This window comes from Apteryx mantelli, chromosome 15, assembly GCF_036417845.1.
Source record: "Apteryx mantelli isolate bAptMan1 chromosome 15, bAptMan1.hap1, whole genome shotgun sequence".
Classification (NCBI taxonomy): domain Eukaryota; kingdom Metazoa; phylum Chordata; class Aves; order Apterygiformes; family Apterygidae; genus Apteryx; species Apteryx mantelli.
In genome coordinates, this window is record NC_089992.1 from 25,569,924 (window position 1) to 25,597,266 (window position 27,343).

The window sequence follows — 27,343 nt, forward strand, 5'->3', positions numbered from 1 at the left end:
GCACTTGTTTTTCAGCACAACCTTACACAAAGGTTACACGTTATCATCACAAGAGAGGAAAAAAGTTCTCCTTCAAAAGAGAGCAAAGATTTACATTTTGGTCTATCATCAAGCAAAAAGAAGCAACCACAAGCATTAAGCACTTTCCTAAATCACACATGAGACTCTTGATACGCGACGGGTACGAGTCAGAGCCCACCCTTCCTCACCTAGCAGCTCAGGAACATACTCTCAGCAAGAGCATGCAATAGTTATACTCAGCTGACAGCATCTTTTTGTGTCTATTAACTTCTGAAAGACACCAAAAAAGGGGAAAAAATCAGCCTCAGTGTCTGACCATTTGCTGATCAGAGCTGCACAGCACTGCTTGAATCCGTTCTTGATAGTTAAAAGGGAAAATCAGATCAGCCAGTAGAGGGGAGAATTCAGCGCAAGGCTAACTGCAAATATTTCTAGGTGGCACCGAGTACAGGCACTCAGCATCCTGGCACCACTAGCAAGCTGTGGGACAGACTTTATTTGTTTTGCAATGTACTTGCAGTCTCATAAGCAAAATTCAATGGAAGGATTTTCATTTTGAAATATAGGTTTTTGTCCTGTGTCAGATCAACACCTTCACTTTGAACATACAAAGGTACAACGTCCCGCTATTCGATTTAATGACTAACTACAGGGAGCTCTACCATGCGCACAGCCTGTTTTCACAAAACCAAGTCACGTAGAGGTCCATAAATTATGTAGTATGGGGCCAGAAATGAGAGTGATTACCAACAGTACGGTACATTTTAAGCAAATGCACACAAACACATATATTTACGTAAGAGACCAATACCAAACATAGCAAAACAGTTCCAAGTTATCAAACACCAGAATTAAATTCCTTGTGTCACTGTACTTTTTTTATCCCTGCATCGTGACGTGCTCACGCAGCCTGGCCCAACGTGGCAAAGGTAGCAAAACCGGAAACGCTAGGGCCTAGAGCGTGTCCGAAACGTCACAGCTTTAAGCCCTACTTTAGATTCAGGAAAGCCTTGTTAATCTGCCTGCTGGCACTCAGCAGCTTGCCAACAGCGCAGTAAATGCTGCACTGAGATTACTAAAGCTTAAACGTTACGGAACGTATATTCGTATAAATTACTCAAAAAGACCAAAATACGGCTTGACAAAGATTATCCTAGGATGGGTTTAATCTTGTTAAATCACATGCTTGGGGAATCACTGTAAGTACCAGTCGTCGGGACGCATTAATAAGATATTGTGGAGTATCGCGGGAATTCCCAGCCTAACCCAAAAACAGTAGCCACAAGGGCAGAGCCCCAAAACAGAGAGGTCTTCTAAAATTTCCTAATACCAAGTTCATCATCTCTATTAAATAGAGACTAATGGAATATTCCATGAAAAGTTTAAAAATAAGATCATTATGAATTCAAGATATATATACAGTGAGTACTCATATCATCATTTCTACAGTAGGATAACAGGCTTGAAAAGTGCAAAATCAGGAAGGAAAGCACTCAAGCTAGGAGCGTGCTAATTAATGGATGCTGGAGAATAAAATTTCAGACAAGCTCTTAAGGAAGGTGAAGAATCTCATTCCCAGAGCAAGGGAAAAGGAGTGAAGTCACAGCCTTCCTTGGTAAAGAGAGATCCTTGCAATTAAAATTATACTCCTACTGGACATAAGAACCAGGAAGATAAATTACAGCAAGATGGAAAAGACTGGGATTTCATATGGGAAAGGGAGCAACACAGCTATTTAGTGCTCTCTAGGGTTGCTAACCCCTCGAGTTAGCTTTACCTTCTACTCAAAGCGTTTCAGGCAAGATCCTGGAGTACCCTTCTTAGCTCTCACAGCAGGATAAAACCTCAGAAAGGCTCTGCTCTAGATGGGAACCACTGCAAGGCAAAGCTGGAGCTAAGAACATTAAAAAAAAGCATCCTAAGTGCCAGCCTGCGGAAGAGAGAATGAGATTCAGGCATATTTTGGGGGGGTTGATTTTTCTCGCGGGGGTTCGGGGTGGGGTCAGCAGCAATGCTGCCAGCTCTGCAGTCAAGACTGAACTATTGGCTTTGCTAGAATGCAAACATCATAAAACATATCTAACCTTCAGAGGGCGTTTAGAAGAATCCGACGGGCCCAGGGTGCATCGCTCACGCATCCCGGATCCAAACAGGCATCACTAATGAGCATTTCTTGCAAAGCCACATTGGAGTCAGCTCAGCAGTTGACCCCGGCAGTCGCCGCTAACATGGGATTTGTCCTCCTGGCAGGCACAGCTCAACACGCCTCCAGCAGAGCTGGCACAGCTCAGATCCTCCCCAACTCCAGGCAAAACCTTACCATCACCCTCGGGGAGCAGAGCAACAGCATGGAAAGGGCACTCCGGCCCACCAGGGAGAGGGAGGAGAGTCAGCAAGGTGCTGCGGTCAGCAGAGACACCTTGCCAGCGGTGAAAACATCAAGTGAGGTATCTCTGGCAGCATTACAGAGCCCCACACCAGCTCCCGATTGGTGGATAAAATAAAGTTCGAATACATCCTCGCTCACTCAAACACAAGTCAACGTTGAGTATCTCTTTAGGAAGTGGCGCAGCTCAAAACAGAAGCTGTCAACTTGATGCAGATATTCAGGGTGCCTGTTGCCTGCAGGATGCAAGCAGGCAGATTAGGCTAGATGATTTCAGGGTGGTCCTCTGGGAACTTAAGATATAGGTATCTCAGAACCAATTATTTCTATGAATGGTGCGTAAAGTAAGAAGACAGCCTAGGGAATTTCACAAAACATTGAATTTATGCCCGGCTGCATAATTCAGGATGTAGCTTGGTTCCATTTCAGCAGCAAGCAACGTGTCCTGGTCCAACTGAGTCTACCTCCATGGTGAACCACACAAACTTCACAAATGTCATGAGTAGATCTGAAAACACTTAGAAGAACATTTCCAACAAAAGAGGTTGTTTGAGGAAAAGGTATCCTTTGTCTGAGCAGTCAAACTTGAGGTTTTTAAATGCAAAGCAGTTGTGTTGGCAGATATTGATAAGGTTAAATGAAGCCACTGTCCTGTGAAACAATTTTTTTTAGGTGAGCAGTTCCGGATTCAAAGCACGTAGGATGAAAAGCCATGGGCAGAGCAGAGTCTCATTTTGAGGACGCATTGAGCAACTCAATGCTTTAAACACAAACCATGAGCAGTTTAATGTGATTAATGAGTGGAATAACACCTAAACAAGGAATCTCTCTGTGGCTTTAAACACAGGACCAAAACATTAAGGCAAGAAAGGCAATGTGTGACATGTACAAATTCTCCTTTGGAGAAAAAGCAGCCTATTACAGTTGGAGTTACTGCAAGTAGAAGTCATCCTCATTTGCCTAACTGCTTCAATCATGCTGCCGAGCGGTTTGGCTTAACCATATATAAAAGGCCCTACTCCACCCTTACTCTGGTGAAAAGTTTATCAGTCCAATAAACACACAGTGATCACTCTACTGGAATCCACAGGCAAATTCTGCTATTTCAGCAGTGTAATGTCTTGGAAAAAAATCAAGCTGAGCCTAGCAAAAACCTAGCATAGCATTTCAGAGATTAAAGTACTGTGGCTGGAACGAGCGCAACATCAGACATCAAAGCCTGAAACTCAGACTTTGCTACCACCACATTCCCATACAGCCACACGACTCGGGTCTCGGGGTTCCCAAGATGCTAAAAATCCAATGCTCCTGCAGGCTGCCACCAAAAGGGACCATCCCATCCTCACCCCACCCTCGCCCATCCCGCTGCTGTTCCGTGCTCTTGTGGCCGAGCAGTAAGTTGGATCGGGTGACTAACCCAGAAAAGCTAGAGCCAGACCAAATACAAGCAAGGGAAGAGCAACTAAGAGCAGGACCACCCCTCTCGGAGAGACCTTCATTTGAACTGGATTAACACCAGGGAGCTACACCTTTCAGCAAATTTCCATTGCGAGATGAAGCATCCTGGCTGATTCAAGACGTGCTGTCTTGCTACCACGGTTTTTTGTGGCATGAGTAACAGCTCTAATACCTTGTCAAACATTCAGCATACTCCAGCAAGCCACATTAGCCCAGGCATCAGACGTACAGGTCGCATGGGCAGTCCAAAGCCATTTCCAGGACCAGTCGTGAAATGGCGAATGGCAGAGAGAGCCGCCAATCAGAGGCTATGCTCAAGGGAAATCTTCAATTTTGTGGCATGCGCCCCGCAATGGAAGGCGCTGAAAGCGGAAACCATCTGCTGTAGCAGAGAATATGTGCTGATGCTGTCAGAGACTATGAATAAACCTGGTGCAACAGTGAGCAGCCCAAAATACACCCAAGAAGAGATGAGGTGGCAAGGACAGGAAGCTATACGTGACACCTACAGCAGCAGAGGCACAATCGCTGAATCTTCATGCATCAAATCCACAGGAGACTGTCACGTTTTGTAAGAAACCGAACAATGCTATTAGCTTCTGCATCACCAGTTTTTGCTCCCATGGGACATTGGTTCACACTGCCCTTAGATGTGGTATGGCCAAATAAAGAGGAGCTGACGTCTTCAATTTCAAGAAGAACAAATACAGCTTGTTGTACTCGGATTTCATAAAGTCTCTTGATGCAGGCTTCAAAGCTGAGAACTCAGCTATTGCAGGGGGAGACACTCCTAAGAAATCCCAAATTAGATACCCAAAGATGAAGGGAGGGGGAAGCAATCCAACCTCAGGCAAACGGCTGATGCTTGATGGAGGAATGCGTTCTCCAAGAGCAGCAAGAAGTATTCTTCATAAAAATGCATCGCGAGAGGACACCGCAGCCTCCCTGCAGCATTAGTGCACAAAAAAATTCTGCGAGATTTTAAAGCAACACTGATGAATAGCATGCAGATTGTCACAAATTCCTCATTTAGAGCAGAAAGGTTTATTTTTACAAGTCACAGAACACAAAATTACACGATAAACAGCATAAATAGCAACTGCATAAGTACTGAATATTTATAGCTAAAATTAAACATGTTTCAAACAAATTAAACAAATTGCTTTAGAGTAGTCAACCCATTTAAGCTGATTACACTAATGAGGATCTACCCTTCTCTTAATTTTCAAATCAGAACAAAATCCTAGCTGAAATAGAAGCTTTGCTATTGACATCAACTGGGCCGAGATCTCATCTTTTAACCTCTTAAAACGTGCCCGGAGATACCAGGTTTAAATCTATGCCAATATAGTAGTTAAGGGGTTACATCTACGAGCCATGTTCTGCAGGCTGTGATTACCAAGGCTCATTCTGACCTTTTGGTCTATGAAGTCTACTATAAAAATAGCACGAGGGGAGAAAAATGAAGATAGCTTTATTACTTCGAATGAAGTTTTCCTAAAGATCTTTTCAATATTTTCACTAACAGGTTTATGAGATGGCTTATTTTGAAATAAGACTGCAAAAGCTTTTCATTATAGCCCTTCACTGGGACTGCTTTGGTTTCAGGACCAAAACAAAGCTTTAGGGGGGAAAAATAATAATGAAAAACAAAAAATCAGTGCACACAGATGGTTCTTTTTCACGTATCTGAGAGTCTTCATAGCAGTCTACCAACAGCAGGGTCACATTAAGCAGAACATGCTCATTCCCTGAAGGCAGCAACAAGTAGTTTGCCACGGTCGTGACAATACTCTGATAAAAATTTTGGAAAACGCCAAGAGCTGGCAGCGGGACACTTGGCGAAGCTGCACTGATTTCATGCCCACTGTAGCTGAACAGGGCTCCCTGCCGCAGCTGTGCACTCCTGCCGATCCCTTTGCATGGGCTCAAGGACTCCTGCGATCATAGGAGATGGATCTTGGGGATGGAGATGAAAACCGCCCTCCCTCCCCCATACAATTTTCAAGGCCTGGGAATAAAACTATGAGCCTCAAACCAATCAGCCAGCCACATAAAGGCATGGTTATCAAATAAAAGCAATATTTAACCTTCCTTGATTTCAATAGTGAGCGAGCGACGTTAAAGGCTCCTCACAAACTGTAATTCCCTTCCAGTTCTTCACTAGGTTTCCCCAAACCACCTTCTCCCAGTACGGTTATTCAGTAAAATTGGCCGCACGTTCTCTGTAGTTCACTCTTCAAGTTCAAATGATTAAAAGTAAATCTGTAACCGGCCCAAGAGCAGGCACCCTTTTAACTTGACCCACTGCAGCAGAGAATACTTAACAGTAAGGATGGAAAGGGCCTCAAGTCCTGGGAGTCTAGGAAAAAGAAGTCAACATACTGTTCCAAAAATAGGGTATTTTGCAGTTAGCCTTATCATATTTCATTTCAGCTTAAGGGGTTGCACTGTATGAAGCTTTTGGCCATGCTGCTCACCAGAGGGAAGGCTGGGGCAGCCTAGATTTAGTCTAAGATGAGCATGTGCTGTAAGAGTCTCCCAGGACACAGGACGTAGCCCGATGACTTCTCTTACGGACAAATTTTATTTAATACATCTCCTAAAGCTGCTGGCTGTTGTGCCGTTGGTTGCTTGGTTTCTTTGCATGGTTTCTCTGCAGGAATAACCTGTTAAAACTTGGTGATCTTAGTGCTGCCGCTCCTGCGGCACCGTCAAGACATGTCACCGCTCGGCCCTTCTTCAGGAGCCAGGCTGGAGGAGTAGGATGGTTTGCTGGTGAAAGCTTTCATTAACAGGTGACAGGGATGCAAAAGAATTTAGACAAAAAGTCTGGGGACGAGGATGATCCTGGTGCCTGTAAAGCTGCCACCAGTAGAATCTCTCACACGAGGAGCATCTTCAGCTCAATGAGGCAGCCAGTGTTACTCTTTGGAATAGCTGATTAAGTGCTTGGCATGCTAGTTGTCACCAGGCACTTACTACAAGCCCAATCAAGAGCTCTTAATCTGCTCAGGAAAGTTAACACATGCGATTGTAAGCGTTTTAATTAAGATTTTCATTTTAACAACATCCTTCACTCCCTTTAGCTACAACCTTAACTGGAAGAGTTTGGGGCAGGAGAGAAATTCTGGATGATCTAGAGTATTTTCTCAGAAGTCTCATCTTGTTTGCTTTAGGAAAACACGTAGCAGCTGAGGTGCAAAGCAAAACCAGCAGAAAACGCAATTTGTGACTCTGGCACCGACTCAGTTGGAGCTATGCTGCAGGGGGGAAGAAGGCACGAGGAGACAGGACCTGTCACAATCTTGTTAATCACCGTGACGCTTCACAAAATTTGAACTGGCATCAGATGAGTGAAACAACCCCAAAAAAGAAAGCCAATCCAACACAAAAAGCCACTGTACAGAAGCGGGGCTGAGTGGAGGACAGAGCACGGTTGCAGCTCAGTGGTGACTGCAATCAGAGGGCAACCGGTTCTGCTGCAGCTCCCCTCCCGCTGCTCCAGTAGACATCTCAGAGGCGACCAACCTGCTTGGCAATCGCAAGTGTTTGCAGCCTGCCTTATTACCATAAAGCTCCCAGATACTTTCCTTGTTCTCCTGCACTTCAATACTCTGGTTTGAGAGCTCCTAATTTACCCTTAGATCTTTCCTACTCAAGAAAACATTCTCTGAACGGGGTGAGGAACAACTGGACCTGTCCGGACAACGGGCAGCTTCTGCCGCTCTCCTCCTGCGGCCAGCGACGGTGCCTGGGAGGCAGATGGCTCCCCCCACTGCCTGCTGCCTTTGGCTCCTCGGGGAAAAGGGGCACTTGGCAGAGCATCGCTTTGCAAAAATCGGCTCCCAGCTGCTCCTCTTCCTCCCCTGCCCTCCTTCAAAGCTGAGCAAGGAAAGCAGCAGCAAGGGCTGCTCCTGGATCCACCAGAGAAGTCACCCTCCCCAAACCTCGACCGTCTCTCGGTGCTCCTATCCCCATTTATTGTAGGCATCTCCTCCCCAATGCAGTGCTCCAACTGCTCGCCCTAGTCCAGACGGCGGCTCAGCAGCTCGTTTTACAGCGTCATTACAAGCTCCTCTTATTGACGCTCCCCCTGTACATCCTCATGTTCCCTTTGCTTCAGCTGCTGCCAGGCACGAAGCTTGCCACTGCCAGCTTTTTACAACGCCGCTTTGCTAGGGCAATGAATCATCTCCTTTCTAGCAAATGCAAAACGCTCTAGCGTTACGGCCCAGCATCAGTAGCTGCAGCAGGACTTTCCGCCCAGCTGCGGCAAAGAGCCCTTCAGCAGGTGAGCAGGGCTGCAGAGAGGCAGAGCAGCGCGTTTCCCGTACTGCGGCTCAAATTCCCTGAACCCAAGAGGTACTCGGGAAGAGAGCAAGGGAAAACATCATGAGCCGACTGCTTGCCCCATCCTCTGTCGCCCGCTGATCGCAGAAGGCCCTCGCTGCAGGGCTGCAAAGGGAAGGGGTGGCACGTGGCACCCAGCGGTGCAGCAGTTGCACTCAAGCTGGGTCCCCCCAACAGACAGCGCTACTTTCGCCTCCTCAACGCTTGCGAGAAGAACATGGCTTGCATGAAGGCTTTCAAAAGACTCCAGCTTCGCTTCAGAAAACTGGCATATTTTGTGCATCTTCTTGGGAAACACAGGCTATAGTGAAAGCCTGCTGTGTTTTGAGTAGCTTGTTAGTATTTGAATCTACCAAAAAGCTTTGGGAAAATGAACAGAAGAAAAATGGACAGGGGAAGGACAGAAGGAAGAACATATTTGTTCTTGCTGCTGGTAAAGATCCAAACGATTTGATTTGACTTCGATTACAGAAAAACAATTTTCCCAAGTATTGTGTTATTCAAATGGGGTGGCATTTCATTTTCTTTGGGTTGTACAAGCTAGTTTCCTGATACCATAGTTAGACTCCGTTAAAGAACTCCATGAACACAAAAAAAGAAGCAGTTTTAGAGGGGGTACCAAGAGGACGTTCACATTTTTATTTATAAAATAAAAATTAAGTTCAGCTGAACAGTAAAATAAAAACAACAAAAAAAAGCTTTTTGCTCAATCTCTGGCTATTGTATAGAGCCGCAAGCGCTCACCTTTCCAAGTATCCCAGCAATTCAAAGCTAGCTGGGTTGACGACCTGGCTAAAACAAACTGTTCGTGTGATTAGTTCAAACAGATATGATTTACAGTAAGCATTAGTTCTGCTTAGACAAACGCTATCAGCATGGTGTTAGATGACTAAAATACACCAGCACTTATCTGGCCAAAAGCTAGGGAGAAGAATTAGCACTACCTAGAGAGGCTAGCTGCAGGAAGACTTGCAAATCTGTTGTGCAGAAAATTTACCCAGAAGCACCCATTCGCGGCCAATTTTTTAGCTGTAGCGAGTAAACTGCAGTCAAGTGAAATTGTTATTTCATTTCCTAAGAGAAAAATAACAAAAAATAACAAAATTACAAGCTTTTTGGAGAGTTACAGGAGAGGTCTGGAGACCAAAATCCCTATTTTACCTCTAGCATCAAGAAAAATTTTCCCTGAAATCTCCAAAGGATTGGTGGATTTTATGCTGATCCACCCTTTGCATGTTCCAGTGATGGTGGCAGCTGGCATATAACACAACAGCTTAATAGGAAGATCAAAACGTTATATAATTTTAGAATAATTATTTTAAACCACTCAAAAAGCGCTTTAGTTTAAGCTAATTATCTACCTTTTCCCACGTACTTGGGAAACAGGCACATGAGTGGAAGAAAATATCAAAAGGCTTAACTTTACGTAATTATTCCTCTACCCTCAAGCTCCAGTCTGCTTTGTTTTTTCGATTTCTTTGTGCCTGCAGCAGAGACAGCGTTTTTGCTGGAAGGCTGGAACAGCTGCGGTGCTGCAGGTTTTGAACTACTTGCAGGTTAACTCAGGGGTTATAGTAGCCTACTGAAGGTGATGGGATTTGCACAAAAAGCTCATATGTAATTGAAATACAGCCATCTTTCCAGCTCCCACACAGCAGGGGTAGCTCGCTTTACAGACCACGAGTATTCAGCGGTCCAAATTACCTCCAAAGTCTCACTAAAGAGATACGAAGCACCAACACCAAGTGGCCGTACAACGGCACTGAAAACGAACGCAGCCTTTTCGTCGCATCTCGAACACGACCGATCCACTACCGTCACGAGCCCAAGCCCGTCGAACAAGCAGCGGCTTAAACGCCCTTTTAGCAACTACGGTCGCACGCAGCAGCGGTTCTACCTCCAAGGTGGGCTTCAGGGTTTTTGAGGCATTGGTCACTTGGTGCATCGGCTCCATGTCCCGGGTACTGCAGGCAGCCTTTGCAACTGGGATCGCAGCTCCTGCACGCCGGATCGAGTAAGAAACACACGGCCTCCCGTCTCCCACTACACTGCAGGCCACTGCGCTGGTGGCTTTCACAGGTCAGCACAAATCAAGATCACAGCCGTGATGACTAACCTGGGTCTGTTATAGTTAACACCTCAGGGAAATTATGTCCCACTCAGCTTTCCTTGGCTGTACAATTTTTGCATTGGATCAGTTCTACCTATTGAGAGGGAAATAAGTAGCAGGTTCTGGCTTCTTCATTTTAACCAGGTTACAGAGGAACTTTAAAGTGACTAAGGATATGTTCCCTGATTGCTTTTATTTTATTTTATTTTGAGAACAAGTACTGTGCATATTAGTTACTTTATAGGTATGATCTACAGGATGCTTAACAGCAGAGCTGCGGGGTTGCAAGAGAGTGCTCAACCACACTCATTTAACTTCAGAAGCACTGGCCATGAAGAAGATACTCAATCCAGGGAGGATGGGAGATGCTAAGAAAGCAACAATAATAAAAGACTTCTGCTGAATCGCTCCTCTGCCGTCCAGAGGAACACTTTGACTGCACCAAATCCCAGGTGGCCACTGCTTTTAATAGGCTCATCTCCATCTCCTCCTCTGCTGGAGGCAGAGCTCTTACCAACTCCCTGCTTCCTCCCCAGCCACGCGCCAAAAGTCTGCAGTGCGAGTTAAGCAATACTTTAAGCTCACCGCACGCCGGCCAACTGCAAAACAGGGTGAAGCTGCTGCTGCCTCTTGCGATGATAACGCAGAAGCAATTTGACAGCTTGAATTACAGCTCGGCTCCAACCCGTATCACCGCGCAGCAACCAGCAGTTGTTCTAGCCACAATGGTACAAGAGTATAAGGCAAAATTCGCATGCACGGGGCAACATTAGCCGTTGATCCAACGACATTCGATCCCCGCATGACAAATCAGCTGGTCCAGTTTAGCCGGATAAAGCGGATGAGGCGTCAGGTTCGCAGTTCCTGCTTTGGGCGCTCGGGAGTGAGAGGACTGGCGGGGTGCTGGCCCTCCTGGGCAGCAGCTTGGGAGCAGGAACACCTTGGGCCAGCACCGCCATCGAAGCTGCTTTATCATCAGCACAGGGCCGAACAGAAAGACCGATTAAAAAAGCCACAAGATCAACATCTGTTACCGCGGTAGTATCAGGCTTGTAAGGGAGGAACATGAAGAGTCAAACACACGTAAGCTATCCGTAACAAATCAGATTATCAGCAGTCATCAGTCCCTCTGCACAAACCGTTGCCGTTTTTGGGGTGGGGGAGAAAGGGTTGTGGGATTAGTAGGAAAGTGTTATCCACACAGTCCTTTAAGTCACAGAAAACCTCCTGTCCCCTCCCATTCCCAACAGAAGAACATCATGCAGAACAGAAGTTAGCTGCACACAATGATACACTAACTCCAGATTTCATCTTTTTGGTTTACCTTAGTAAGAGAGTTGAGTGTGAGCAGGTAAGAACAGAGTTTTGAGGGAAAGACCATGCCACTTTCAGACAGAAAACTTCTACGAAACTGCAAGTCTCCACTCACCCAGGGCAGACCTTGCCAAGAAACACTTCTAGCACAACTTGGTCCCTTATGGATTCAGGGGCAGAGTCAACGGCTCATCTTTTAGAGATACAAGGGGGGGGGGGGGACATTTTTGAGCAGGAGGCAGGGTGCAGCTAGAGAATGCCAACTCGAACCTCTTGAACAGCCGGCCTGAGAGACGGGCAGCACTACGTACCAGAATCTGACCTCCCTGGCACAGCAGAAACATGTCCCTTCTTTACATGAGCAAACCCGCCCCCACTTCTAGTTGCCCCAGTGCAGAGCATCTTCAAGTCTTCAGCAGACACAGAATGCTTCTGGTGCTTCGGAAGCACAAACGTACAAAAGGGACCCCGCTAGATCAAGTGTGCAAATCATCCTTCAAAAGAGAAGCAGCTTTGTTTCAACTGATGTAGCACACAGCACCAGATACTTGGGCTCTAAAGGAAATCATTCACTTTATAATTAAAAACCTCAGCTAGCTCAAAAGTACAGAATTCCAACATCTGGGAAAATTGCTTTCGTAGAAAGGCTGAGAAAGGGGGTAACCAGCAATGCTAACTGGTTATTGCATCCTCGTTGCGGTTTTAATTACCCTCACCCTAATAGTTAACCTGCGTTTTCTGTTCAATATAGACATACCAAACCTGATTTCTGAAGGTTACCTACGCATAAAGCATTTGGTATTTTCATTCCTTCACTCAAATGGCTCGGACATGCAAAGTCCACGCAACGTCGGCTGCTAACAAGCCTGAGAAATTTCAGCTCGGGGTTTGTTAGAAAGCACCAAAAGCAGCCCAGAAGTAAGCGTCTTGTCTCCCGTGCCCACGTTCGGCCATATCGTTACAGCAGTTGGGCAAGAGGCATGTCTCGCTACCCGCTCTTATTAGATATTGCCATCTACCAGGGGAACACACTGAGGTATCTGGGACAATTCGGATGGCTCCTGATTTACGACCGCCGTCATGGGGCATGTCACACTTCAAAGGAAACTGTCTGCAGGAAAAGGATTTTTCAGCTTCCCAGCATGCTGCCTTTGCCCTCTGCCAGCCCTCCACGAGCCGCACAGGGTAGCTGGATTTTGATTTGCGACTACTGCAATGAATGCTGGAAGAGTAAGATATGCATGAGGACTTTTCAAAATATAAAAAAGAAACTGCCCTAATCTCATATTCAAATATTAATGGCCTTGCTTTAAAAGCATCTGAGATAGCTTCCAATTGACAAAGCCTAAATTTAGCCAAAGGAAGTCAAAACTCCTGATGTTGAGAGATGCTGAACTGTGCATATTCAGTAAGCCCTTCTTAACAAGGGAACTGCCACATTAGAAACCAAGAATTTTTAGATAGCAAAGTATTATTCCTCAGGGATCAACAGCAAGCCAACGTTGAAAGCAGGCAGGCTTTTAACTGGGCATGTTACAATACTCCACTATATTTTATTTTGCAATTCAAATGCTCTAAAGTCAGAGTTCCCTCAAGTTCAAATTTCCTCGGACTACCCTAACTTTATAAAGAACACACACAAAAGCTTGGAGCTGTTGAATCACCACCCACTCTTCCAGGGTGCAGCTAACTCTGCTGGGGATCTCTGTGCATGTTGCACTGAGTTGATTTAAAAAAAAAAAAAAAAAAAAGCAGCAATTTTCAGCTGAATGCACCTTCCTTGTTATTTCTTGACGAGATTTCTCAAACCTATCTCCAATGACAAGTTTCTTGGCAACAGCTTGCAAGATTTGAGAACGAACGTAGAAGAGTTTTTTCCTTGCCATTATAAGACTAACTCAACAGCTTAACAGAAGTGCTAGGGTCTCTCCCAGGTATTTGAAGTAGGGAACTCTTAAATGCAAAGGCGTGACCCAAAGGAGCAAGTTGCTTTCGGTGCAAACTGAAGTCAGCTGTGCATTACTATTGTGCTCAGGAATAAGTTACCGATTAAACACTTACAGCAAGTGAACACTGATATTCTTCAATAATTCCAAGTATTTAAAAGAAAGAGGCTGTAGCGCACATCTGGAGTTTTGAACCATGACAGATATGAACACACTTTTCCAGGACACGACTTAGCTTCAGGCCACGGGTGCGTGCCAGCACAAATCCACTTTATTGTGCAGAGAGGCATTCCTCAGCACCTCTCTCGGGCCCCCAACCAGCACCTTTCTGCTGGGGCGATCTTTCGCCAGCTCAGTTCCCTGATCGCCACCCAGCCACGGAAGTGTTTCTGTCAGCTCAAAGAAGGTGGCAAACACAAATGGGATTTCTGAAGATGAAAGCAGCCACAGCAACAGCTAATGTATATGTTCACGCTGCTTAATTAAACAGGGGTGTAGACCTCTTGCATTAACCCTCACTTAAGCAGCCTCAAGTTACTCCAACTCCCTTGGGGAAGAGGGTTGCACAAAGGGAGTTCCCCATGAAACAGCTGCTATTTGGCAGCATGCTCCATGGTGGTAACTTGTTTACATCCACATATAACAAGTCTTACTACAATGACCCCTACCTAATTGCTACTGAGTGACAGTGTTGTGCAACCAGCACAGAAAGAATTCTTCTATAAGGGATACTGGCACATACACAGTGTGCAGGAGGTCACAGATAAAAGTAAGATCTCAACATAGAATGAGAAAAAATGTGCTAAACATAGGCGATTCTGAAAAGCTAACTTAATACATGGTATGGAATAGCAGACAGCTACATTGAAAAAAATATATACATGCAAATATTGACTAGACTATGTAAAAGGCTCAGTTATTTATACCACCTTCGTTTTTCTTGGTCCTACTCCCTGACAAGTAAACAGACTGCTTCACTCCCGCAAGTTGTGCAACAGAAAAAGGTCCAAAAGTAAACACACAGACTCGATACTTCATTAGAGGTGAACTTGTTTACGGAGCAAAAATTAAAACAGAACTACAGAATCCTTCGATATTATATATGGAACGACATAGCCCTCCCTGACTCAGTATATACTGCTTGGCTTGTGTGCTATGACTAACATACTGCGTGGGCTGGAGATGTTCCTGCTTTCCCGGGATTCTTCAGTGTATCACGCTCCTCTCCTAGTTATTAAGGCTGCAGTTTCTAACATGGCACCGTAGAGGCTAATTACACTTGACGTCCAATTGCCAATATTATCTACCCATCGCGGAGAAGAGCACCAGCTTCAGCATCAATGACAGCGCAGCGAGGCTACGGGCTTCAGCTGAGCTGTCGCCTAAAGCTACGATGACACTGGGCTGCTATGAATCACACGGGCCAAGGTGGGATTGCGAGGGAGCGGCGGTGGGGGGGAAGGTGTGACTCATCCGCCAGCTGATTTTAAAAATAAGCTACTACTGAACAAAAAAAAAAAAGTACCATTTTTACCACAATATGTGCCTAGGCAGAAGCTGTCACTATGCAGGAACTCGATCATCATTTCAGCACGGCCAAAAGAAACCTGAAAATAAGCAGTGCTCCATTTTACCTTCAAAACGCAGAGCATACAGCGATGGCACTATGCATGACATTAGCAGTTACAAGGGAGAGATGACAGATGCTTTGGAACACAGTAACAAAAATTTCATTCCTGTATATCTACTGGTCGCTACTGGAAAGGCAATACTTCCTAGGACCACAGTGAATTATTTATTTGTGTGGAAGCACAACATTAAAAAGCAGTTTCTTGGTTGTGTGGAAGCGTTCTTCAGCCACGATCACCTCCTTTGGGAGAGGACCTGGACCAAGAGTCTATATATACTATAGACTATAACCTTCCTGCAGCAGTGGGCTCCCTGTTCGCAAGAAAAGGCTTTGGGGGACAAACACACGTAACTTTGGGGAACAAAAGAGTTAAAGCGTTGTAAATATACATCACTGCAGCAAACCATGAGTTTGCCTCAACTTCTCAGCAAAGCAAGGCTTATAGTAAGAGATACTATTTATTTTTCCAGCCAATACTGAGAGGGGGGAAAAAAGCTTTTAAAAAAACCACAGTTGTCTTAAGGTCTCAACATTTGGTCTCCGTTTCAGTTGGGGGACTCTGCAGAGGCAGATATGCAAAATCTGTTGGATTCGACAGCAGCTGGACCGTGAGAAGCGCCGGCTTTACAGCTGCAGTCCTGTACCTGCAGCATGCGGCAATCCTTCCGCAACGCATTTTTTCCCATGCGATCTGCCCCAGCCTTGCGGGTCCTGCTGCAGGGTCCAGGAGAAAGGGGCTGCCCAGCTCCCCAGCCCCGACAGCTTCGGCAGGCATCTACTCCGTACAACGCAGTAGCTTTCTAGAAGCATTTACAAACTGTGTCTTCAAGTTCCCTTTGTCAAAATTATGTCAAAAATGGATTTAATAAGTCTTGATGGCACTGAGTAGGAATACAGAGGTACCCAACTCCATTTGATCTTCAATTACATCTAAAGTAATGGTTGGTGTTTACAAGGTGTCCTATGACTTCTCCATATTCACCATATTGGCTCATCAGCTCCAGTAACTTACCTACAGCAGGAAATTTAGCAAACAGTCTCTTAAATTTAGAGGGCATCACAAATTGTAACACATTTGAAGTGTTTTCCCCTAGAGCTCTGGACAGTTGGATCCACCTGTCACACTACAGGCTTGAACAGCACTGTGTGCGCTCCTCATCACCACCCCAAATCATGAGAGTTAACAGGAGAGTCCAGGACCCCCACATGCAACTCGAACTGTCTGCTTGGAAATACCACTGTATGCAAAGGACTTGTAGGAGCTGCAGGAGATGAATGCAGCTGCTGCTGTGGTGCATCAGCAGACTGAAGCCAAAAGCCAGATGATGGGACAGGCATAGATAAAAGCTCGGCCACATACTCCTATACACCTGCATTACAAACAGGAAAGAACAGCTCGAGCCAAAGGCGGCTGCTGAAGAGTGAAAAGCAGAGAATGGGGAATTTGGGCACTATTTGCTGACCCAAGCCGAGCTTCCAATAAAGATTTTGGAACCTGAAGGAGAGGTAGGAATCTGGAATCAGCCTGAAAAAAAAAAAAAAAAATCCTGCTAAAGTTCCTAGAACCAGAGACAATGAGCAAAAATGGTCCACAAGAAACTGCCAGCACAACTGCTGTGACCACAGCATGCCACCTGCATAACCCAGGTTGCTGAAGGTGGCCCAACAGGTCTAGCAAGCCTCCAGAGTGATCCTGGAAGCTAAACTGCTTTATTCCCTCCAAACCAAGTAGGGGAGGTCTGAGATGTTGTTGGGTGAGCTGGGGACAGCTTGCGCAAAGCCAAAGCTTCATCCTTTCGTATGCTGCCTGAGCCACAGAACCATCTCAGGAGCTAGAAGCTGCGTCCGTTTCTCTGACCATGGCCAAGTAACTCAGTTTTACTCTGTCAACACCAGCTTCCCCACCCTGATGCTCATGGGCAGACACTCCAACGTCAGCCTGCAGTGGAGAGCACTCCTCCACTTGTCCTCCTGCAGGCCACGCTGGCCTAAGTATTCAAAAGCTTTTGTGAATGCTGAAAAAGCAGGCCTTTGCTCCAGGAACTTCAAGGGGTACATGAGTTACATGCTCAAGTGCCTGGTCCAACGCTGCAAACACACTGGAGACTTGAACTGCTTCTGGCAGCCACAGGAGATACAACAGGATCCTGCCGAGCCAGCGGCAGAGCTTATCTTATCCTCGGAGTATGGAAGCAGCAGATTTAACTAGCTGCGCAAAGCTTCAGAGCAAGGCAAAGCCCAGCAGCTGAGGAACCAGCCTGGGAGAGAAGGGGAACACCTGGACTAGCCTCGGAAAGAGCGGTTTATAGAGCAAGAACCTAATTTGGGGGAATACCCATCACACTTGGGGATACGTGGATAGCTGGACTACTGCACATTCATCCCCAGGCAACTACTCTCCAGCAAGAAAGAATTCGGGACTGGCGTACGTAGACCCTGCCACCACCAATAAAACTAGATCCAACGAATGGCCCAGACTGAATTCTGGGTGTCAGGCACATTTGTGCATGTTCATATGGACTTTACAACAAAGGGCAATCATGAAGCACTTTAATGTATGACACCAACTTCTTATAGGATCGACAACAGGGAAACACAACTAGTTGACACAGAGATTGTTGAAACTAGTCCAATTATCATGGTTCACAAACAGATCATACTCTGGACTACTTAAAGGAATTCTAGCCCTTTCCTAAGAGACCATATGGATCGGCCATCAGGACTTCGACTCCACGCCTATGGTTTGTTTTTTGTTTCGTTGCCTACATTAAGGTAAAACAGTCATATGCTATTTTAGGCTATTAAATATTTAATTCCACAGTGAGACAGAAGAAACTGACAGATGGTCACTGCGCAGCGGGCCTCTGCCTCTTTTTTTGGGGGGTAAAAAAGTTAAAGGAATAATCACAACACCTTTATTTCCAATAGGAACCATATAAATCCAAGCACTGTGCCAGAGGACAGGGCCGAGAGGAGAAAAAGTGGCTCCTTACAAGCAACTCTTAAGCAACAGCTACCTTTGCATCCCCACGAGCAAATCATGACGTGAAACTGCATTGCCAAGCAGTCTGTTGGATGGTCCACAGATGTTCTTGCAAGCTGGCATCACTGCGTCTCACCTATGCGCCTGAGAGCTCCCTGCTCTCCCTCTGCATCTTCTCTCCCAGCGCAGGAAAGAAGATCTAGAGGCAGGGTGAGCTGGCAATTCAGGCAAAGAGTTTTTTGGTTTTGCTTTCAAAAACTTAATTTCTATCTTGGCAGATAAGCAAACATCCCTCCACTTGGAGGGGCAAAGTACAAAATTTTTGGAGAACTGTTGCTTTCTCCCACTATAGGGAGCATTGAAACATCAGAGCTAGCACCTATTCCTGCAGAAATGCATCAGAAATGTCCGTCAACTGGTTGCTCCTTAACCAAGACTATCTTGGTTTGCTAATTAAAGAGCTATTAAATTGTGTTTTAGTAAGAGTTATATTCATACAGTTCAGTTCCCTTTATCAAACTTTTCACTACTCCAGTGTATGTTAATCTAGTGTGAAATATGTCTTAAAGTCCACAAGAAAGACAAATCCAACCTTTTACCAGCTAATCCAAGCAGACCAGTGATCTTCAGCTGAGTCGCATGGCAGATAAAGAAGCTGGTGCTGATGGGAGGTAACAGATGCAAATTTAGTGCCTTGTCAGAAAAATCTTTAAACATAGGTGCCAACAGAGCATCTGGCACCAGAAGCTAGTGTAGCTGGAAAGGGAAGAAAGAGTACAGACGTGCGATAGCTGCCTATTCCATTCATGTGGAAACATCTAAAATGGAAGATCATCCCAGGAATTAACTTTTGACAGAGCCCTCAATTATTGGGCTGCATGCAACGCTACTCAACTACATCAAGGAAAAGGCAAAACTAGACCAAACAGCTTGAAAACAGATTAATTCCACCAGTTTTTGACTATGGCAACAAGGGAAGCAGGTAACCAATACACATCCTTCAGATATTTAACTCTGGAATTGTTCTAAAATGTAGGCAGACACCCCAAAATGAGTATTACCAGCAGTATAAGGAAAGAGATACAGCAGTACCAGACTCCAACGTTAGTGTTACAAAGTTAGTTGTAAAGCTCTCCCCAAAAGTATCATATCTGCTACCAGTGCGGTCAAGGACTCCACACCTCCTTAGCAAGACTAGATGCACTTCCACAATGAGCAATAAACACAAATGGGTTTCAGTAAGATCCGGAGTTTGGCAGTATATTGAGGTTGTGCTTCTCCGTTTTATCTGTATCTAACAAATCATGATCCGGCTTTTCAGCAGTCTTAACATTCGACTGTTCCTTGGAAAGGCTGACTGCCCCAAAACACTTCCTTCCAGGCTTGTCTACATGAGCATGCTAGCCCCAACTTCACACACTGACAAAGAGGTCCTACAAGAAGGTTCCCCTTTGATTCACAGTAAGCTGGTCCCTTCCAAACAGCATGTTCCTCTGATAATTACATAAGATTAATACACTTTTAAAATGTTTACTCTGAACATCCAGGGAAAAGGAAATCTCCATCAACATTCTTCTCATTAAAATAAATAAATAAATATATATATATATATTTACAAACGCTGCATGTAAAAGCAGCTGATGACAATTTTGACTTCTCACAGAGATACAGCTCATGGAGACCATCTGGTTACACAGTCATTTGAACAAAGTAGTTACACTAACTAGAGGACTACTATATTACTTTTCAGGTTAGCAGTGGGAGATTCACAGTCAGCCACATTAGCTGGCAAGATTAATTGGCTGATTTATTGAACAGTATGTGACATGCAACACTACTGCTGTTTGTAACTGAGTCATGCACACCATGGGTCTGGATGCATTCACTCTTAGCTTGGCGAGTCTATGATAATTTAAAGTAACCAGACCTGCTTATGGGAAATTAAATGCAGCCTGTTTCAGCAGTTGAAGTTCTCAAAGCAAAGACCATTAAAATGTAAGGGGAGCCTGGCATTAACCACACCGCTGAGAATGGTCCCAACTATTTCTCCAGAGTCGGAGCATATTTAGCCCCAATCTGTTCTTGCACACAGACAGCCTTTCCCCAATTCTCAACTTGATGTCTGCACGGCACGCTGAGACTCCCTGGCCCTGGCAGTCTGACTCCACCAAAATTTGTTTTGTTAAGCTTCCAAGTTTTGTGGAGAGACTATAGATACGGCTCCCGTTCTCCACCCTAGCTTCTGGCCTCTTTCCAGGCTTCTTAGCAAAACTGTAGCTCGAGAGCTTCTAATGGAAATAAACAGATTTTCAGAGTCGGGTTTGTGATGCCAGTGGGACCATACAGATTTAGAGATGAAAGTCACGTCCTTCATAAGGCCTCCAAACAGTCTCTTGACAAATACTGGCGGAGAACTACAGATGACAGTGAATCCCCCAACAGAATGAGAGGAAAAGAGATGTTGAAGGCAAGATCTCTACGTCTGATGGTAGCATATTCAAAAATACTTCCACTGCCATGCACAAGATCTAACAGGGCAGAAATGCAACGCGTGCGTGAATAAGCGTTGTAGGAAGAGAAATTTAGATTCATTAGGAACAGCAGAAAACTCATACAAGAAAACATTTAACCTAAACCAAAATAAAGCCAAGCTTCTAATAATCAATTTAAAAATTCCTCAATAACATCATCAAAGAGTGGATAGAGAGCTGATGAGTGTAGAAAAAGCTGACTGGGATGACACATTCTCTAGGATATCCCAGAGACAGCAGGCATCAGCAAAACTCAAATAGGGAATGAAGAGCAGATTTCAAGCGTCTCATTCACTTTGTGAACCTAAATCCCTTTTATCTATTACAAAGGCTTCAGCAGAAATGCTACAAGTCTCAAAAACACAGGCAACTGGAATTAAACGAAGACACTAACCTATAAGAAATTCTGTAGACAGTGGATAATCAGCAGGATGCTAACCCCAGAATAGAAAGCGCACAGAAGAGAGCACCTTACTTCAGTACACAAATGCTGCTATGTGTTAAAGAAAGCTTAGGATCAAGTCACATATGCATGTGACTTCTGCCAGCACAGGTCTGAAGCGTCAAAGCTAAATGGGAAGAACATCACATCAGGGCTGACCAGCAGCCACCCAACAAGAACAGCAAGACTCGCATGCCGAAGGCGATCAAAGAGGCAACAAGGGCAGCAAATGCAATAATGAAGAACATCAGTTACCCCACGACTGGGCAAGTATCACGCTACAGGTTAATACACATGCTTCATACTTTAAACTCTGTAAGCAACTGTTCCTTGCAGCAAGTGGCCAAGACACCCATAGAGACAAGAACTCTTGACCTACTTCTGTGATATACCACAAGACCTGCTTCACAAAAAACCCCAAAACCAAAAACAACAACAACACGGCCCTTATTTACGACTGCAACAACTTACTCGGAGATCCCACATCCCATATTTTGCATCCTGTAAAGAGCAAAAAAGCCAAAAAGGTAGAGTGCAATAGCATCCAGTCTCCGGAGGATATTCTGCACAAAATTAAGGCAAATGGCTAGAGAAATTGATGGGAACAAGCGAAAAGTAAGAATGCAAAATGACTGTATGAGTACATTATGAGCTCAGAGCCGATATACCACCAAATATCGCCAAAACACTAATTTGAGCAGAATGAAGATACGAGAGCACATCCTCTGCAAGTGGAAGTTGGATCCACTCAAGAAAAACAAACGAACAAAAAAAAAAAAATCAGGAAAAAGTGTAAAAGAAAGAAGTAGGAAACTTGCCAAAAAACCCAAGGTCAATGTATTACCAAGGAACAGAAGGAGTGGAGGTAAGATCTTCGCTTCTGAGATGCCACTTCATGCAGTGTCTAGTCAAGGCTGTGGAAGCCCCTGTCACAGGGCACATACTAATAGTCTATATAGGTTTAAAAAACAACCATAAATTCATGGAAGAAAAATCCAGACACAGACACAAGCTCAAGCCCTACATTAGGGAAATCAAGAGAACTCACCAGGGGAAAAAAAAAAAAAATCACCATAGGCTTATCCTGTTATATTCTTCCCTCACGTTTGCTGTGGACTACTGTCACACGGAGGATACTGCGTAGATCAGCTTTTGGACACACTTATGACTTAGCAAATAGCAATGAAAACATGTCATTTCAGTATTTCATTACAAAGGTCCTATGCTTCTTACGCAGGTTCCTGTATCTTGAGGCTTCAAACAACCTTTCTGAAGTCTGTCATGCTATACACAAATAGCTTTCAGTCCATTAAAGGTTCCCCTGTTTTAAAAGCGCATTTATGTAGGTATTTCACGTGTCATTCAATCCTCACTAACACAATAACCAGTCTACTAAAGAGAGTTCCCAGGTCCGCATGACTGCCAATACCATTAAGATGTTATTCTGACCAAATTTCTTCCAAAAGCTTGTATGGGACTACAAGAATTTGCCCAAATCAGTAAGTTCAAGCCGGAATTATATAACAAACGCGACAGCATCATTTGCTTTAATAAAGTCACATACTTTCTGTAAAGTTAAGGTAGGTTTACTTACCTGCACTTCCAAGTTGTTTATAAAATCTGTACTCTAAATGAAGCTGTGGTGCACGTGATTTTATTGGTTCCTAAAGCAGGAAAAAAAAAAAAAAAAGAGTTGGTTAAAACCAGTTTGACTGAAAAAACAAACAAGCAAAAAAGCATATACAATACTTGAAGTTTGAAACTTCAAACACTGTGTGGTCAAGATGAGCCAGTCTAGATGAAGAGTCCAGCAACAGAACTGACCATTAGACAATATTTAAATAAGTAGAGGATAAAAAGCAAAAGAAGTTTGCTCTGTATACCCTGGAGGAGCTTTTCTGGCATTTGCCAGAGGAGAAATAACTTCCTCATTCAAAAACAACACTCGCTCTTGGAAGGGAAATTCAAGCATTGTTCAGCAAAGCTCCTGATCCTTGAAGAACGACCCTGAACACACAGTACATTTGGAGGAGGAAAGCCAAGCCCGCAGAAGAATAAGCCACACGTTCACAGTTTGTGGCCTGTTGTTGCCCAGAGTATTTTTGGTGATCACTAGCCTGTATTTTGGAAAGATGTTGAGTGAAACATCCTTGTTTTAAGTCAGGCCATGGTTGCAAAAACAGTTTTGTTTGCAGCAAGAACTACAAAGCACCTAGATATGCAATAAGCCTCCCCCTTCAGTAACAGGTGCCAGTCAAACATTTCAAAGCACGTAAGACTACTCTATTTTTATAGATAGAATAAAAATGGATGAGCTACGTCTATCGTGCACCCACAGCATTTCTCGATTGTGGCTCATCTGCACGTTATGCACAAAACTTAATGCCTGCAGTCTATAAAGGCATTAACATGCAAGATTACAAAGCTTCTGAAAGTACGTAGTTAACATGGAGAGGATTAAGAGACTGGAGTAATTATGTTTTCAATAACACCGTGCACTTGGTAAGACAGTATTGCTGATTCAGCTATTGCCCATACTTCTTTTAATGAATGTTAATACTGGCCTCAATTTTTGTCCCTGGCTATTACTTATTTTTCTTGCATTTCAGAAAAGAAATGCCCCATGCTCAAAACTTCATTAAAAGATTCATATCATGGCAACAAAATTAACCCAATCACTGTTTGAATTTCAAAAACGTGCTAAATAGCCTTCTATTTGGAAGCGAAGCCACCATCTACTAGAAGTTTGCCTCTAAAGAAGCCACCTAAGATTAGCAAAAATCACTTGGGGTTCTACGTCTGCTCCAAAAAGTGACAGCAAGGGCATCCAAAGGAGGTGCAACAAAGGCAGGAGTCTGAGCTGCCATCTCCAGTACACTGGAATAACAGTTCTGTCCACACCAAGGCTGTGGCTGATCTGTCTGTCTTGTTTCACCCATGGTCCATACTGCAAGACTAGTGCCTGCAGTTGGCATGAATTCCACATAAAAGACTTCCTGTACGATATCTTTCTTCTGACTTAAAAGGAATTCAGGCAACTCAACTTCCAGCCAAGCTGTTCATCGCCAGCTCGAGTCATTTCCTCCATTTTCCAGCAAGGAAAAAAAAACAACCAATCAAAAAAAAAACCAAAACTACTCTGGTTGCTTCTGAGCTTTCTGATACTTAAAAGGTTTGGAAGTCAGATGTGGCTAATCATTTAGAAAACAAGTGGTGAAAAGCACTCCAACTGTATTGCGGGCAAATAGAAAGCAACACAATATCCAGTTTGCTATCCAGGTCACACATTTAAATTAATATAGATGTCAGTGCTGGTTTGAGGGAGAGTCTTCAGACACCTCCACAGTAAAGGGATTTAGAGCAACAGGAACTCAGTCTATTCAGTGACTCCAAGCTGGTAGGAGGATTACTGTACCAGGACATGAGGTTGCTTGCAAGAAAGTAGGGGACAGTAAGCCATGCCCAAGCAGGTCTCCTTCTGCACCAGGAGGTGCTGGAGAAATGAGCTTGAGCTCTGGACATGTGCCAGAGTTGTGGTAGAGTCCGGGAAGATGATACCAGAACAGATGGCTGTCCTGTAAGCAAAGGGCTTAAGGATGCTGGCAGATGTTGCCTTTGTATCGAAAATAACTGAATTACTACTGCCTAATGGACAAAAAATACAGCTCAAACTGACAGGCATGGTGATCACCACCCTTCTGAGAGCGCACGCAGAAGGTGCATGGTACAGCTTGGTAATGCAGCTCCTGCGCTCAGATTACAGCTTGATTTCATACGCAGAAAAAAAATCCTTACTATGTGCAATGCAGCATTAAAAACCCTCAAAAGATTAAGCTGGCAAATATGGCCACCGCCTTTCAGAAGGCAAATTCCTCCATGAAGCAGATCCCCTTAACCAAATAATCTTCAGCTGAAAGAAAGGAGCTACAAGCAACACAAGGTAGAGGCCAGCCAGTATTTTGCACTGCCAGAGCAAGATGCAACACAACCGCAGAAATCCCTCGTCCCCAAAGACGGACCAAGAGAGATTAGCAATGAACTTTACAGCCTTTTCTGAGCAACTCTTTGGCCTCTATCGCAGAAGTCATAATTCTCTCATTTTCCCTACATTCAGCTTTAACGTAATGATGGGAGGCACAAATAGCTGAGACAGCAGGGTTGCAATTGCAGAAGATGATCTCAAGCAGTTCAAAGGATTTGGTGCAGAGTTTTGACTTGGTCTAATGATGCAGATAAAATGGAAAGTGTTGCCTTCAAGTACATTGAATGCAGCTACTTTACCGCTAACCTGTAGATTATTTGAAGGATAAAGCAAGTCTTTTGAAACTTAGCAAGTTGTTAAATGAAAGCTAGGAACAAGATTTAATGTAGGTCTCCCCCAAGGAGAAAGGCAGGACTATTTACAACCGTTCTTGGTCTCAAGTTTTCCTGGCTTTTTTCCCCAAAGAGCCTAAATTAAACAATTTAACCAGTCTGTGTAAACACTAATTTAATAACAACATTTGAGAAGCTGGATCACAATTTTTTTGCTCAAGCCTCAAAATGGCATATAGGAAATAGGCACTCAGCGAATTAGTTCATTAATTGCATCCTCCTTCTATCCGGAGCTGAAGGGCTGCCTCAAAGAACTGTAGTTTTAGCTCTTGAAGGAAACACTTCCTCCTCTCAAGTTTGCTGCACAGTTTTGATGAGGAGTAATTTCCTGCACAATATTTCTATGCAGAGAAGTGGGGAATCCTTGGCATTTGGCAGCATGGCACTGGTTAACCCGGAGGAAAATACAGTGGGGCTTATGCTCCTGCACAGGAAGCGTTTGCTTCCCCCATGATTACAGTTAAGTACACACATAAAAGAAATAAGTGTTTGCAGCTGAGAAGGCAGAATATGGTCTCCCAGGGAAGATGGTCTAAGATTAGGAGACAAAGTCTTTGCTAGTACTCCATCGCTAACCTTCTCAAAAATCCAGCGCTACAGCAACTTCAACGGAGCAGGTGGGCAAACGGACAAGCTACATGGATGGCCACAGAGTGGCAACTCCAGTCCTTCACATTCGAAGGATTAGAGACTTTAAATGAATCATAATAGCGCAAATAAAACTGGAGTGTGTTAAAGTGTAACTGCTTTAGCATACAGTCACTCAGATAATATTTTGAAAAACTAAAGAACTATGAAGAAGAAAACCAGGTAAGATTAAGGTGACAATAAAGCTAACGCCATTCAGCTCGAGCCATGCAGCTATCGAAAGGGTTCAGGTTACTGGGAGGTGTCGGGACAGGCATTGTGCTGAGAAACAAGCACTCTCTGAACAAATACAGCTGCCTTTTTGGTGCACTATTACTTCCTTACTCCTTCCAATGCCACAACTTTGTGGGATTATCTTTGAAAGTCAAAGCAAATTAGGAGTGTTATTGGCTCAATAAAGCACCTAGTAGTATGCATACAGCACATTCTCTGTTGTCAAATCTGCCTCAGGAGCAAGCTACTTGACAAGCATCACTCCTCCTTCCCAGTGTAGATCCATATCCCAACAAGGGTATAAACTCCACTGCAGGCGTTTAATTTTTAGGGAAGATCTTCTGACATTTGCCAGCGGGAGGCTTCAAAATGAATCCCTCCTGCAAAGTACTCATTATTTTTCATCTACTATGCATCACATAAGGAGAACATTAGAGATGGAAGATCTGTGGCACTTCAACATGAATCAGAATTAAATATGCCAAGTCCATCTTGATCTTCTCTAATCTGAATGATTCCTGTCATTTTGCCAGACAGCACTGGATGAGAAAACAGGCATGTTTGCAGTTAGTACCAAATTAGTGCAACAACTTTTATTTAAAATTCTAGCTTTTGGATCCATGATTAAAGAGCATACTGATGAGTAAAGAGCACTGGGTATTGTCAGTCAAACACTTCAAATTTCAAAACCCCAACAGACTCACGGAAGTCTTAATTAACAGATAGAAAAGTTAAGGCATAAAAACAAACTACTGGGCTATGGTTTTCTGAGTCTGGTAGAGCTAAGGATTAGACAGTTTCCCCATCCCTTCAACTCAAACTTCAAACCACTGTTGACCACTGTGCCTTCATACTCAGAAACAGCCATCAAAAAAAACAGTTTTAACTGATCCATTTGCTGCACTACAGAAACATGAAAGTAGTCATTGCATGT

General features: G+C 44.2%; 1 protein-coding gene across 2 annotated transcripts in view; it reads right to left on the reverse strand.

The window, feature by feature from the left end:
* CSNK1G1 (casein kinase 1 gamma 1) overlaps positions 1-27,343 on the reverse strand; it is a 124,153-nt gene that overhangs the window by 38,104 nt on the left and 58,706 nt on the right. For both annotated transcript variants that reach the window (XM_067305902.1, XM_067305903.1), the window contains exon 5: positions 22,769-22,838. In XM_067305902.1, coding sequence (XP_067162003.1) covers positions 22,769-22,838 — 70 coding nt within the window. The remainder of the gene's footprint in view (positions 1-22,768; positions 22,839-27,343) is intronic.